This window comes from Schistocerca americana, chromosome 3 (assembly GCF_021461395.2).
Source record: "Schistocerca americana isolate TAMUIC-IGC-003095 chromosome 3, iqSchAmer2.1, whole genome shotgun sequence".
Classification (NCBI taxonomy): domain Eukaryota; kingdom Metazoa; phylum Arthropoda; class Insecta; order Orthoptera; family Acrididae; genus Schistocerca; species Schistocerca americana.
The window spans coordinates 971170154-971184053 of NC_060121.1; the positions used below are offsets into that span (position 1 = coordinate 971170154).

General features: G+C 41.3%; 1 protein-coding gene across 1 annotated transcript in view; it reads left to right on the forward strand.

The window, feature by feature from the left end:
• Positions 1-13900, forward strand: part of LOC124605251 (mediator of RNA polymerase II transcription subunit 1-like) — a 206499-nt gene that overhangs the window by 41033 nt on the left and 151566 nt on the right. Inside the window, exon 4 of the mRNA XM_047136808.1 lies at positions 5873-6008. Coding sequence (XP_046992764.1) covers positions 5873-6008 — 136 coding nt within the window. The remainder of the gene's footprint in view (positions 1-5872; positions 6009-13900) is intronic.

The following is a 13900-nucleotide window of genomic DNA, read 5'->3' on the forward strand; positions in this document are numbered from 1 at the left end:
GCTGGGGTCACACTGTGTCACTGAGAACTGATACACCATCATCATTGTAATACACTTTCATAGTTATTTTATTCTTACAATCACAGCTGTTGTGCTATTGTTTTGCAGCCCTTCTTGAGCAGACTGAATATTTTATGTTGTAACTTGTATCTGGTAAACTGTATTGTCCTCCACAGCTTGTAATCTATAATCAATCACCCATTCCTTTTTAAATACTTATTCCACACTCTTCTCCAAATGATCCATGCACTGATTCATATGCTCCCTCAATTTTCCCAAACTTATTGAGCTGGTCTGTCGTATCACTCACCTGCCATTCTTTAGTTCTATATTATTGTAATTCTTGACATAAAAATATGATACGACACCTCGAGAACAAGTATATTTAAGATATCTCACAGGACAATAATTCACAATGGATACAATGTATATAATAGACACATGCCAAGACAGGTACAGTACAACTCTAGCTAGCACAGTAAATAGCATTATGAGTGAAAGCAGACAGGGTGATCAGCAGGTGGCATACTTGGATGGCGTGCCACAGGTGGTGCTTGGAGGTGCCCACGCAACCGTCGAGCTGTCGCTCAGCCACGATGTCTCCTCCTGATGGCCATGTTTTGCAGTAGTGGGGACGGAGTGACCGTCGCATCATATGTGCCAACCGTGTGTCGGTAGCCGATGTTAGAATGTCGGCTGCTACCTGACTTCTAGATGGTAGCCCAGTGGGTTACCACATCCCTTTCTTCCACGAAGAACCCGCAAGCTGCATTTCAGTGAGTTGACCTCTGCCTGGCCTGGCACCAGGGGAGCACTGTGAACCAGGCCGATGTATTCAGGTGTCGGACAGCCCTTCTGGTTTTACCAGCTGCTGGTTGACATGTACGGGAGCATACGGGTGAGAGATCCCCACCTGGCCTCACTCTCGGAGTCTTGGTGGCTCTGACATTGTTAGCGGAGGCCACTGCATTTCTGTGTTGGGACCTGGCAAGGGTGGAAGGCTGCAGTGCCGTTGGGACAAATGCTACAGCCTGATGTTCTGACATCTGGCCATCTCAGGTGGCCTTTAAACAGAGGATGGTGAGGGCATGGCTGAGATTGACAAGGAGGCCTAAGAACCAGAAAACAGGAAAGCTTGGGAGCAGGAGGGGAAGTAGTAAAAGGGCTGGTGTAGGAGAAATGAAAGGTGGCGGCACCTTGGATGTGTGTTAACCGAAGGGCTCAGAGATGGTGGAAGCTGGGTCTCCCACCACAAGTAAAGCTGGTTTTGATGGCATGTCACCCCAAGATCCTCCACAGCCAAAGAGAACATGAGGTGTACCCCCTGCTGCTGGACGTCTGTCGGAATCCTGCTGTCTGCAGCCCCAGGACCACCTGTTGGTGCCTGGCTGGAAGCATGGAGACAGTGCTGTGGATGGCCCCACAGGTGTTGGCAGCATGAGACAGAGGAGCTTGCAGGGCTAATAGCCGTGGAAGAGTTTCGCTGGGATTTTTTAATTTTTATTTTAAAAGTTGGCACTAGTCTTTCACTCTCACCAACTGATTAGGATGAAAACGTGGAGACAGGTGTTGACTGCCATCTCTGTAGCAGAACTCTTCGAAAACTTGGAAGTGAAATTGTGATCCTTTGCCTGACTCCAGCATGAGAGTGTGTCTTTCAGTAGCGAGAATAGTGCTGAACGCTGCGACTATAGCCTGTGCATTTGTGGACCTACAGTTGACTATGTACGGAAAGTTGGAGTACGCATTGAGGATAATTGGCCAAGTTGTATCCTGGAAGGCGCCGAATTCGACGCAAACCTGACCTCACGGGCATGAGGGCATCGGCCAGGGTGAGAAGGTTTGGGGGAGCCGCTTGCTGTTTTTCACACTGTTGACAGTTGCAGACAAAGATGTTCAACCTTCTGGTCTATGCCCAGCCAGTACACACGACGCTGTGCAAGCGGTTTAATTCACAAGATGTCCCAGTGGCCTTGGTGCAAGAGTTGTAAGATTGTCAGTTGCAAAGGTTTTGCTGGGACTACCTCTGATTGGTAAGATAACTTCATCCGCCAGGATTAGCCAGTGGCAGAGGCTGGAAGTACTGTTGCAGTGGATTGGAGTCACGACTGCGAATGTAGTCCAGCCAGCCTTTTTTATATGTACGGCAGTACCTGTTTTAAGATGGTGTCCTTGGCCATGGGTGCGGCCGTGCAGCCCCTGCGAGGGGAAAAGCACCCACTACCCTGTGAGCCTTTTCATCCAAAATGGGAGCAGAAGATCTTGGATTGATTGAACTCTCATTTGGGGCCCATCAGGAGACAGGACAGAGCATCCATGTTGGAATATTGAGTTGTAGTGCGAAAGTGAATTTTGTAATTATACCTTCTGAGAAAGAGTGCACAGTGCTAGACTTGTTGGACAGTTCTTATGTAATTTTGCTGCAGGGCCAAAGATGGAGATCAGTGGCTTATGATCTGTAATGAGGTAAAACTTTGTTCCATATAAGAATAAATGAAGTTTCTTCAGCACAAAGACAATCATGAGGGCTCTTTTCCAGTTTGTGACTACCTCTTCTCTGCAGTATTGAGCATCTTCACTGCATATGTGATCGGACGTTAAGAGCTGTCCTCATCTCTATGTGCCAGGATGGCCTCGTAAGTCCCATTCAGAGATGTCCCCCGCCACGACTAGATGTTTGCCTGTTGAAATATAGCAAAACATGGTGCTGATATGAAGGTTTGTCTCAGGGTCTTGAATGCTTTTTCACATGCCTTCGACCAAACAAAAGACACACCCTTCTTCTGTAAGGTGTTGGGTGGATGCACAATCGATGCAACACCTGGTAAAAAATTTTAAAGTTGGCACTTGTCTTTCACCCTCACCAACTGATTAGGATGGAAAGACGAAGACAACGGCTGTTGACTGTCATATGTTACTTTTCCCAAGGAGTACTGGAGCTGCTTTACATTTGTGGGGCGAGGAAGTGTGGTGATGTCTTGGACCACCTTCTGTGTGGGCTTAATACCTTCACAAGAGATGATGTACGCTAGGTATTCCATTGACTGTTGAAAGAGAGAGAGAGATTTTTCAAGATTGCATTTGAGGCCTGTGGACTGATGGGTGTGGAACAGCCATCACAAGTTTCCTAAGTGTTCTTCCATTGCGGCCCTTTTAATCACAGTGTCATCTAGATAATTTATGCAGCCTGGAACATGCTGCAGCAGTTGCCTGAGGAACTTTTGAAAGATTGCTGGGCCACTGGCCGCCCTGATAGTTAAGCATTTGAAATGATATAATCTGTACAACGCATTGACTACCAAGGCTTACAATGATTCCTCACCTAGGGGTATTTGTAAGCAAACTCCGGACAGAGTGACCTGCTGTGAGTGCAGAGAAAAGCTCATGTGGGATACTAATTGATCTCTGACTGAGAACTGGGAATCACTTTGAAGTCTCCACACAGACAAAATTTCCCTGAAAGTTTTTTCACAATAACCAAAGGTGTTGCCCATTCACCTGCTGATATGGATTCAGTGATGTCCAAGACTGTCAGTCTATTTAGCTCATTCTTGATGGCATCCTGTAATACAAGGGGTACAGGTCATGCATGGAAGAAGTGAGGGTACTTCGGTTTCTCTAACGTAATGTGTGCCTTTGAGTTCTTCGTTTTTCCTAGACCACTAGAGAAAATGTCAGTACACTCCACATTCCTGTCAGTATCCTTCACAACCTCACTGACTCTCTTTAGGCACGTCCACACTTCAAAATTTGGTTTTTCATGTTTTTGACAGATTGTTTTTCAGGCTTTTGACAGGTGATCACATTAATGTGTCAGGACTGTGCATAGCATGAAGTGGCAAAATGTGGATTGAAGGGGTGGCACACCAAGCTGGAGATATGTTTGAGTCTTTAAAACAGATGCAGAGGCCCCGGTACCAACCTGTAGCTGAACTTGTTTATTGCGCAAAGTAAGCATGATGAACAGTTTCTTAGGTGACACCAATACAGTATGAGAAGCTGATGAAATCATATTAATGTCCATTGTCGTTGCAATTGCTTTGTCGGCAAAGGTGGATCCCTCTCCCTAGTGTGATGCGGCGGCCGCCACCTTACCCCAGAGCTCTGATTGACAGCCTGTGACCTGCGAAACTTTGAAGGATTGGCCCCATTTTAATCCAAAGTAGGGTCCTCTGACACTTTCTGATGCCCCTTCTTATCTGGAGGCGTTTGATCGTGTTGCTAATCACCTCCTTTGCATATGTTTCCTTGTTTACTGGAGTCACAAAGCAAGACTTCCTACTGGACCCCAGCAGTTCAGATGCCCCTACATGGTATTACTGATCAGGCTGTTTATGACACTGATAAAATCCCACACAGAATGCAATGGCATGGAAGTGTCAATGAAAGTGGGAAGTTAATAGAGCACATATTTTGTGTAAGTTGCTGGTTGCGGGAGAGGCGCCAGTTTGCACATAAGCTGGTACATACTGCGTGAGAACAACAACTGGAAAAGTGATTTTACAGTAGCTTGATCCGTTACCTGGAATGCGGCAGAGTTCTGTCAGAGGCACTTCTCATATGCTTCCCACTCTTCCGCAGTCTCGTTGTAAGGCTGGAATGGTGGCAGATTTGTGGCTGACTGCTGGGAGAGCAATGCAGACAACAAGGGTTAATGATGTCTCTGTCCCTCTTAACTGCTGTTACAGAAGTTGCTATAGCATGATTGCCATCAGCACACTGGGGAATGTAACCTGTTGCGTAGGGTGCATGGTTATGTAATGAACAAGAAAAATTCCCACAGTTGTCGCCAATTATGTTGTAACTCACGTAATGGATACTTTGTATTGTGTTGCCACATGGCAAGATAGGTACAGTACAGTCAAGTTTACATAGTGAAGTCCTCAGTGCATAAAGAACAAAATTGGTACATTCTCAACAGATTGGCTCCTTTCTTCCAGTTAACAAAGTTCTTTCAATAAATTGTCTACTTAATCATGAGTCTCCTTCTCTAAAGCTCATTATCTTTTGTTTATTACTTCTGCTGATCACAAATCTTGCAGTGTAACAGGTGTTCAGCTCTTTTGTCCCCATTTATACTTGTTGATGACTGTTGTAGTGCATATTTTGTGTGTCCAAAAGGAGTTCTTTGATTCAGGTTGATTAGAATCATTGCTGTTGACCCAATTAAAAAGTCTCATCAATTTTTCCTTCTTTTCTTCTGATAAATATTCCAGCTTCCACCATTATGTTTTACAACTGATTATCATAGTTACGTAGCAGTTAAAACACTTAAGATTTTCTTAGAAAATGACAGTTTATTTTTTATGGAGTTCTTTTCCTGCATTGTTTCTCATTTACTCTTCTCTTTTTATTATGAGAATAGTGGATTGCCCATTGATATCAAGAGATACCATTTCTTGATGAGAACTGTTTCACAAATTGCAGTTTCACATATTAATTTTCCTACCTTTATAAACGTGTTGACCTCAAACGACAACCACATACAAACTTTGTCATCCTGCTGGTGTGTGTGTGTGTGTGTGTGTGTGTGTGTGTGTGTGTGTGTGTGTGTGTGTGTGTGTGTGCACGCGCGAGCAAGCATGTACACACACGCACATGTGCAGTGGTGTGCTTAATACCAGAAACAATTAACCAGTCAATACCAGAAACAATTAACCAGTCTCCAAAATACACTATATGTATTAGAATGCTTTTAAAAATTGACAAAATCAAAATAAATGCAATAGTTCTCTCTTTCTTGTGCATTGTTTTTATAAATGTACGATTTCAGTCAACCACACTTCTGTGAGATATTGGCATGTGCTTGTTGAATATTATTTAAACTAGTCTTTGTTCGTATTAGTATTAACTCATTCTTTTTTTCCTGTAGGCTGAAGTTTGTAGCGGGGCCAACTGGTTTTGACTGGTTCATTTCCTCAGACATGTTCTACTTGGAAGTTGTGCTGGAACCCACAGGAAGTGTAAAAGATGTAAAAATTCACCATGAGGGCAAAGTTGAACAGCAGGTGAGAATCACCGATGTTTTAAGTTCCCATCTACTGTAGACATTTTTATTTACTTATTTTACTGCATTGTGATTATTAATATAGCATTCTGAGTTATGCTGTATTTTTAGGTAATGGAGAATGAATATTTAGCAATGCAAAGAGGGTTATGAGAACAGTGATAAAACAGCCAATATTGACTGGAACACATTAAAGTTAACTACTAAGTTTTATCTGGAATATTTCTTGTGCTTTTATTAAAGTAAATGACATTTACAAACTCCATAAAATATGCATGGAGTCATACAGAATTGTCGGGGAGAAATGTGAGAAGAGTGGGTGGAGCAGATAGAAATTACTAAAGAAAATTTGTTTCAGCCCAAGATTGCAAAACTTCTCTTAAAACATGGTTTCAGTATCATTAGCTTGCCATTTTTTTGTTTTTCATTTTTGGATTTTAGTGTAATAATCTTTGTGCTTTATTAGGTTTTGTTAGATGCAATCTCTTCAGGAGTTTATGACTCACATATTTTATATTTTGGCTCCAGTGCTTCACATTGAAAAATTGAAAGTGGTGCAGTTTCATCTTCCACATCACATGGTCTCCACATAGGAACTTACTTCTCTATTCCCATCATGGTCAGGCTTCTTGAAGTTCCCATGGCCAGACTTTAGACCTACCTTGAGTTTAATCTGATTTGTTTCAGGCTAAGATTCCAGAACTTCTTTTGAAACATGGCTTTAGCTTCATTAGCTTGCCATGCTTTTGGTTTTGGATTTGTCTTAATATTCTGTGTGCTTTCTCTTGATTCAGCTATGTGGTTTAGATTTTGCCATTACCTTAGTGATGGTGAAGACAGGCTCTGGTCCAACAAATCTTGATGTTGTTCTTGCCTTTCCAATCTATCTGCTTGTTTATTACCACCAATTTCTAAGTGACCAGGGACGAACAGCACATTTATCCTGTTGCTTTCCCCTAGCCTCACCAGAAGATTTGTGGCATTCTGTCACAATCTTGATCTCATTGCTGGGGCTGATAGGGATTTTAGAACTGCTTGGCTGTCTGAATGAGCATAGATGGCATGATTCTTGTAGTACCTATATAGCTTCTCCTCTATGCACATCCACAATGTTAAATGTTTCTATCTGGAATAATTTAGCCAGCTTCCCTAGAGATATTGAGCTGTGTAGTCTATGCTGTACCCTCTGTACGCCGGCTCCAGCACCAACATCTGTTATTTGTCCATCAATAAACAAGACTGTATACATGAATGGTTGATTGTTACATTGAAAAGTTTGTTGAAGCAGCTGAAAACTGGGTAGTCAGCTAGCATTTCCCTGATCATTCCTAAATTTAACACATTCATTATATTAGTGTAGGATTTGGGTGTCCTAAAGATTGCCAATTTTTTTCTAGTTTTTAGCGTGTATGCCACGTTGATGCCTTCATAGGCCTTATTACAGGCCTGGTACGTACTTCTGGGCTTAAACCCCATTTTTTCCATAAGGTCTTCTTGTGCACATAAGAGCATCTTTTGCCTTGGAACATATATACTGTGGTGTCACCACCAGACACCACACTTGTTAGGTGGTAGCCTTTAAATTGGCCACGGTCCGTTAGTATACGTCAGACCCGTGTGTCGCCACTATCAGTGATTGCAGACCGAGCGCCGCCACACGGCAGGTCTAGAGAGACTTCCTAGCACTCGCCCCAGTTGTACAGCAGACTTTGCTAGCGATGGTTCACTGACTACATACGCTCTCATTTGCAGAGACGACAGTTTAGCATAGCCTTCAGCTATGTCATTTGCTACGACCTAGCAAGGCGCCATATTCAGTTACTATAATTCTGAACAGATAATATTGTGAATCATGTACCGTCAAGAGCGACGTTCATCATTAATGGATTAAAGTTAAGTATCAAACTAATTATGTCTACTTTCTGAATTCTCATTCCTTGTCACGTTCCAGACCTCACATCAGTATAGTTCTTCCCTCCTCATGTCAGCCTGTGTGAGCTAAAACGCGTGCATTTCAGCCTCCCCTCGTAACACGGTGTTGGCTCTTCTGCCAACACAACATATACCTCATTGTAAATACATAAAACTACAACCAGTCACATTTTTGAAGTAGTTATTTATTCCATGAACCAGTTTTTGAACCTTTTGAGGAAGTTACATAGATATTTCAAAGTGTAATGTTGGGTACCGGCTCTGTGACAAGAAGGTGGGACTTGCTTTAGTGTATTGCCACAAGTACTGTTTATACGCTGATTTGGATCCAAAATTTAGTTTTGTACGTACTGCAACAGTATGGGCATCTTCTGTTGTTAATAACCATCCGTCTGCTTCTATTGTGATGGCCAGTTGGTACTACAGCACTTTTACACAATATGTATGTATACGCAATGTGATAATGAAACTTTGCCAGCATCCAACTTGTGCTATACAACTGTTACTTCTTACAAAGACATGAAATAGGCTTACTTTCCTCACAGATATTATTTGTTTTTGTCTGCATGTGTTAAAATCGGTGTATGGGCAAATATTTTAAACAAAACTGGCACTAACCGAAAGCCAAAAATAAAATAGATAATTATATTATTACAAGAACAAATTTCAAAGAATCTGGTGTTAATATATACGAGGGCAGTTCAATAAGTAATGCAACACATTTTTTTTCTCGGCCAATTTTGGTTGAAAAAACCGGAAATTTCTTGTGGAATATTTTCAAACATTCCCTCTTCGTCTCGTATAGTTTCATTGACTTCCGACAGGTGGCAGCGCTGTACGGAGCTGTTAAAATGGCGTCTGTAACGGATGTGCGTTGCAAACAACGGGCAGTGATCGGGTTTCTTTTGGCGGAAAACCAGGGCATCTCAGATATTCATAGGCGCTTGCAGAATGTCTACGGTGATCTGGCAGTGGACAAAAGCATGGTGAGTCGTTGGGCAAAGCGTGTGTCATCATCGCCGCAAGGTCAAGCAAGACCGTCTGATCTCCCGCGTGCGGGCTGGCCGTGCACAGCTGTGACTCCTGCAATGGCGGAGCGTGCGAACACACTCGTTCGAGATGATCGATGGATCACCATCAAACAACTCAGTGCTCAACTTGATATCTCTGTTGGTAGTGCTGCCACAATTGTTCACCAGTTGGGATATTCAAAGGTTTGTTCCCGCTGGGTCCCTCGTTGTCTAACCGAACACCGTAAAGAGCAAAGGAGAACCATCTGTGCGGAATTGCTTGCTCGTCATGTGGCTGAGGGTGACAATTTCTTGTCAAAGATTGTTACAGGCGATGAGACATGGGTTCATCACTTTGAACCTGAAACAAAACGGCAATCAATGGAGTGGCGCCACACCCACTCCGCTACCAAGAAAAAGTTTAAAGCCATACCCTCAGCTGGTAAAGTCATGGTTACAGTCTTCTGGGACGCTGAAGGGGTTATTCTGTTCGATGTCCTTCCCCATGGTCAAACGATCAACTCTGAAGTGTATTGTGCTACTCTTCAGAAATTGAAGAAACGATTTCAGCGTGTTCGTAGGCACAAAAATCTGAACGAACTTTTCCTTCTTCATGACAACGCAAGACCTCACACAAGCCTTCGCACCCGAGAGGAGCTCACAAAACTTCAGTGGACTGTTCTTCCTCATGCACCCTACAGCCCCGATCTCGCACCGTCGGATTTCCATATGTTTGGCCCAATGAAGGACGCAATCCATGGGAGGCACTACGCGGATGATGAAGAAGTTATTAATGCAGTACGACGTTGGCTCCGACATCGACCAGTGGAATGGTACCATGCAGGCATACAGGCCCTCATTTCAAGGTGGCGTAAGGCCGTAGCATTGAATGGAGATTACGTTGAAAAATAGTGTTGTGTAGCTAAAAGATTGGGGAATAACCTGGTGTATTTCAATGCTGAATAAAACAACCCCTGTTTCAGAAAAAAAAATGTGTTGCATTACTTATTGAACTGCCCTCGTAATAAGGTCAGTTTATAAGCAAATACTTCAATTTAGACTGGCATTAACATGAATATCCAGGACTAAAATAATACAGAGTTATAGTTTTTGCAGTGAACTGCAGCTGTTTATATGACCATGAACTTTATATTTAAAATTTAAAAACAAGAACAAAACTTCAAATGAATTGCTGACTTTCTTTTATTCTTACATTAACATGATCTGGAATATCAGTAAAGGCAGAGTCTGTTAATTTCAGCTAGAGGTAATGCGAATAAAATACTACAACTTTGTTACAAGTAACAGTTGTATAGCACATGCTAGATGCTGGCAAAGTTTCATTATCTTAGTGTTTATGCATACAAATTCTGTAAAAGTGAGTTATATGATACCAACTGGCCATCAGAATGGAAGCAGGTAGATGAGAACCGATTCATGGACTAAATAAATATTTCAAGAAAGTACTGGTTGCAATTTTATATTTTTACATTGAATAAACAGTCACGGGTTCTTAAACATCCGTAATGGATAAACTTAATATATTCTTTGAATATAATAGAGGGAAACATTCCACGTGGGAAAAATATATCTAAAAACACAGATGATGTGACTTACCGAACGAAAGTGCTGGCTGGTCGATAGACACACAAACAAACACAAACATACACACAGAATTCAAGCTTTCGCAACAAACTGTTGCCTCATCAGGAAAGAGGGAAGGAGAGGGAAAGACTAAAGGATGTGGGTTTTAAGGGAGAGGGTAAGGAGTCATTCCAATCCCGGGAGCGGAAAGACTTACCTTAGGGGGAAAAAAGGACAGGTATACACTCGCACACACACACATATCCATCCGCACATACACAGACACAGGCAGTGTCTGTGTATGTGTGGATGGATATGTGTGTGTGTGTGCGAGTGTATACCTGTCCTTTTTTCCCTAACTGTCATAGTACTTGCAGTGGAACCTGATGCAGTTTGGAATTCCCGTGTGATGGTCTGGATAGATGTCTGCCTATTACACATTACGACCCTCTTCAACTGTAGGTGGTCTCTGTCAGTCAACAGATGAGGTCAGCCTATATGCTTTTGTGCTGTACGTGTCCCTTCACATTTCCACTTCACTATCATATTGGAAACAGTAGACCTAGGGATGTTTAGGAGTGTGAAAATCTCGCATACAGATGTATGATAAAAGTGACATTCAATCACTTGACCACGTTCGAAGTCTGTGAGTTCCGCGGAGCGCCCCATTCTGCTCTCTCATGATGTGTAATGACTACTGAGGTCACTGATACGGAGTACCTGGCAGTAGGTGGTAGCACAATGCACCTAATATGAAAAATGTATGTTTTTGGGGGTGTCTGGATACTTTTGACCACATAGTGTGCATATGGACAACACTTTTTCTTTCCTAAAAAGGATCCAGATAGAACCAGCATAATCTAGGAATGCCTTGTAGAAATGTAGTTATTTTCATCATGCTGTTACAATAAGCAGGAGAACAAATCACCTTCCTCTAATTTGCTAAAAATGATACACCAGACTGACCAGTTAATGATATAAATTAGTCCAGGTACAAGGAAAGTCGAACTTTTGCCATTAGTTATGGAGCACCAATGTTCCAAGTAAATGGGTTTGTACTCCTCTGACTACTGCCATATCATCCAGACTTATGTTCCTTAGAACTAATCTGAAATCCTGCAAAGAATAATACCAGTATTCATAATATAATATGTCAAGTATTTCCATCTTGGGGTTAAAAAAAAAAAAAAAAGGAAACAGTGTTTGAAGCTCCTGCTGCTGTGACATTAGAAGACTGGAGAAAAGCAGTATGTCATGTTAAGCATGGTGTTTTCTGTGTAAAATGCCAGCACTTGTCGCTTTTATCTTGTACAATGCTGATAGGAGTGAAAATTATGTCAGAAAACAGTGAAGCACTATTTGTACAAGCCATAATATTAATATGTTCTAGGAATTGTGATAGGAATAAAAAGGATGTCAGCTGGGGAATGATGAGCTAGGAAAAAAATGAAGTGTAAGGTATGAAAGGAAACACATCAAAAATGAGTGTTTATGTGTAGGTGTAAAAGAAAAAAAGCTTATGAAAAATACAGGTTAGCAAAAATTTTTGTGTCTTTTTACAGCTTGATATGTCTGCTACACAGTGAGTGATTATCTTTACTCACTGTATTGCATTTAGTATATTCCATTATCCTGTTATAACAGAACAGACATTAACCTTAGGGGAAATAAACATGCAGAAAACAACAATGTACAGCCAAAACAAAAGTACACTTGAAGGAATAGGTTAAACACAAATAACAAAGACTTAACAACTAGGATAAAGTTGTTGAGTAAATATGATAAATATGTTAAAACTTTGATGTACAACAGGTTAAAGTATGGGCTGGAGTGAGAGTTAAATTAAAATACCAAGGGTCATATCACAGCTTCATCCTGCAGCTTCCTTTTAGCGCCATTCCAGAGCCAACATAAAGGACTCGTGATCAAAACTTTTTTTTTTTTAATGACTCAAAATGTGAAGTATGCTTATAAAACAGGAGAGCAGCAGCAACACAGATCTTAAAATTAAGAAACAGAAGAATTTATGCAGTGATTTTTGAGATGCTGTGATATAAATCAAAACAAAAATAGCAGCATATCTCCAAAAAAGTTTTAAATGTTATCCTCTCTCTTAGGAATTAAATGTTCTAGTGGTTTGTATGAAATCTGTAGTAAAATAAATCAAATGTTGGTTAACTGGGCTTTATAATATTCTAAGTTACTTAATGAAGTGAATCTTTACTTATTGGTATATTCTCAGGCAGACTTAAAAGTGCTGTTTTATAGATACTAAGCAAGAAGGGAGATAAAGCAATAGTGAAGAATCATCATCTTACCATGCTACTATCTTCTGATCTATCATACAATGTTTGCCCATTATTATGTGAGCTATATTCCTGATATAAAAAAATTAATTAATTCATATATACATCTACATTTACACCCTGTGTACCACTGTGAAGTGGTGTCAGTGTGTTGGGATTTCTTCCCATACCATTTATGTATGAAGTAAGGGGAGAATGATTACTTAAATGCCTCTATGTATGTTGAAATTTCCGTACCTTGTCTTAACATGGTTACATGTGGGGTGTAGGGTATTCCGAGATTGTGGTACTTGAAACTTTGTAAGTAGTCCTTCTCATGATTGTTGGCATGTGTCTTTGAGTGTGTGTCAGTTCGTACATTTTGGCATTCCACGAAGCTCTACTGTGGCTCAGACAAACCTGTGGCCATTAGTGCTCTTTTTTCATATACGTTCAGTATCCCCTGTTGGTCCTATTTGTATGTGTCCCACTCAGTTAAGTGATATTGTGGATCAAGTCACTGAATAAGCGATATTGTAGGTCGAGTCACTGAGTATTTTATAAGCTATTTCCTTCATAGACTGATTGCATTTACCAATGTCCTACTGATTAACTGAAGTCCATCTCTTGTTTTAGCTGTGATTGAACCAATGAGATGATTTCATTTCACAGCCCTGCAAATTGTTACACCTATGTTTTTGTCTGAATTGACTGATCCTAATTATGACTCATTGATGTAGCAGTCATAGAATATTATGTTTTTTGTGAAGGGAACAATTCTGTATTTCTGACTATTTAAAAAATGTTACCACCATGTATGGAAGTGAAACATGGACGATAAATAGTTTGGACAGGAAGAGAATAGAAGCTTTCGAAATGTGGTGCTACAGAAGAATGCTGAAGATTAGATGGGTAGATCACGTAACTAATGAGGAGGTATTGAAGAGAATAGGGGAGAAGAAGAGTTTGTGGCACAACTTGACAAGAAGAAGGGACCGGTTGGTAGGGCATGTTCTGAGGCATCAAGGGATCACAAATTTAGCGTTGGAGGGCAGCGTGGAGGGTAAAAATCGTATAGGGAG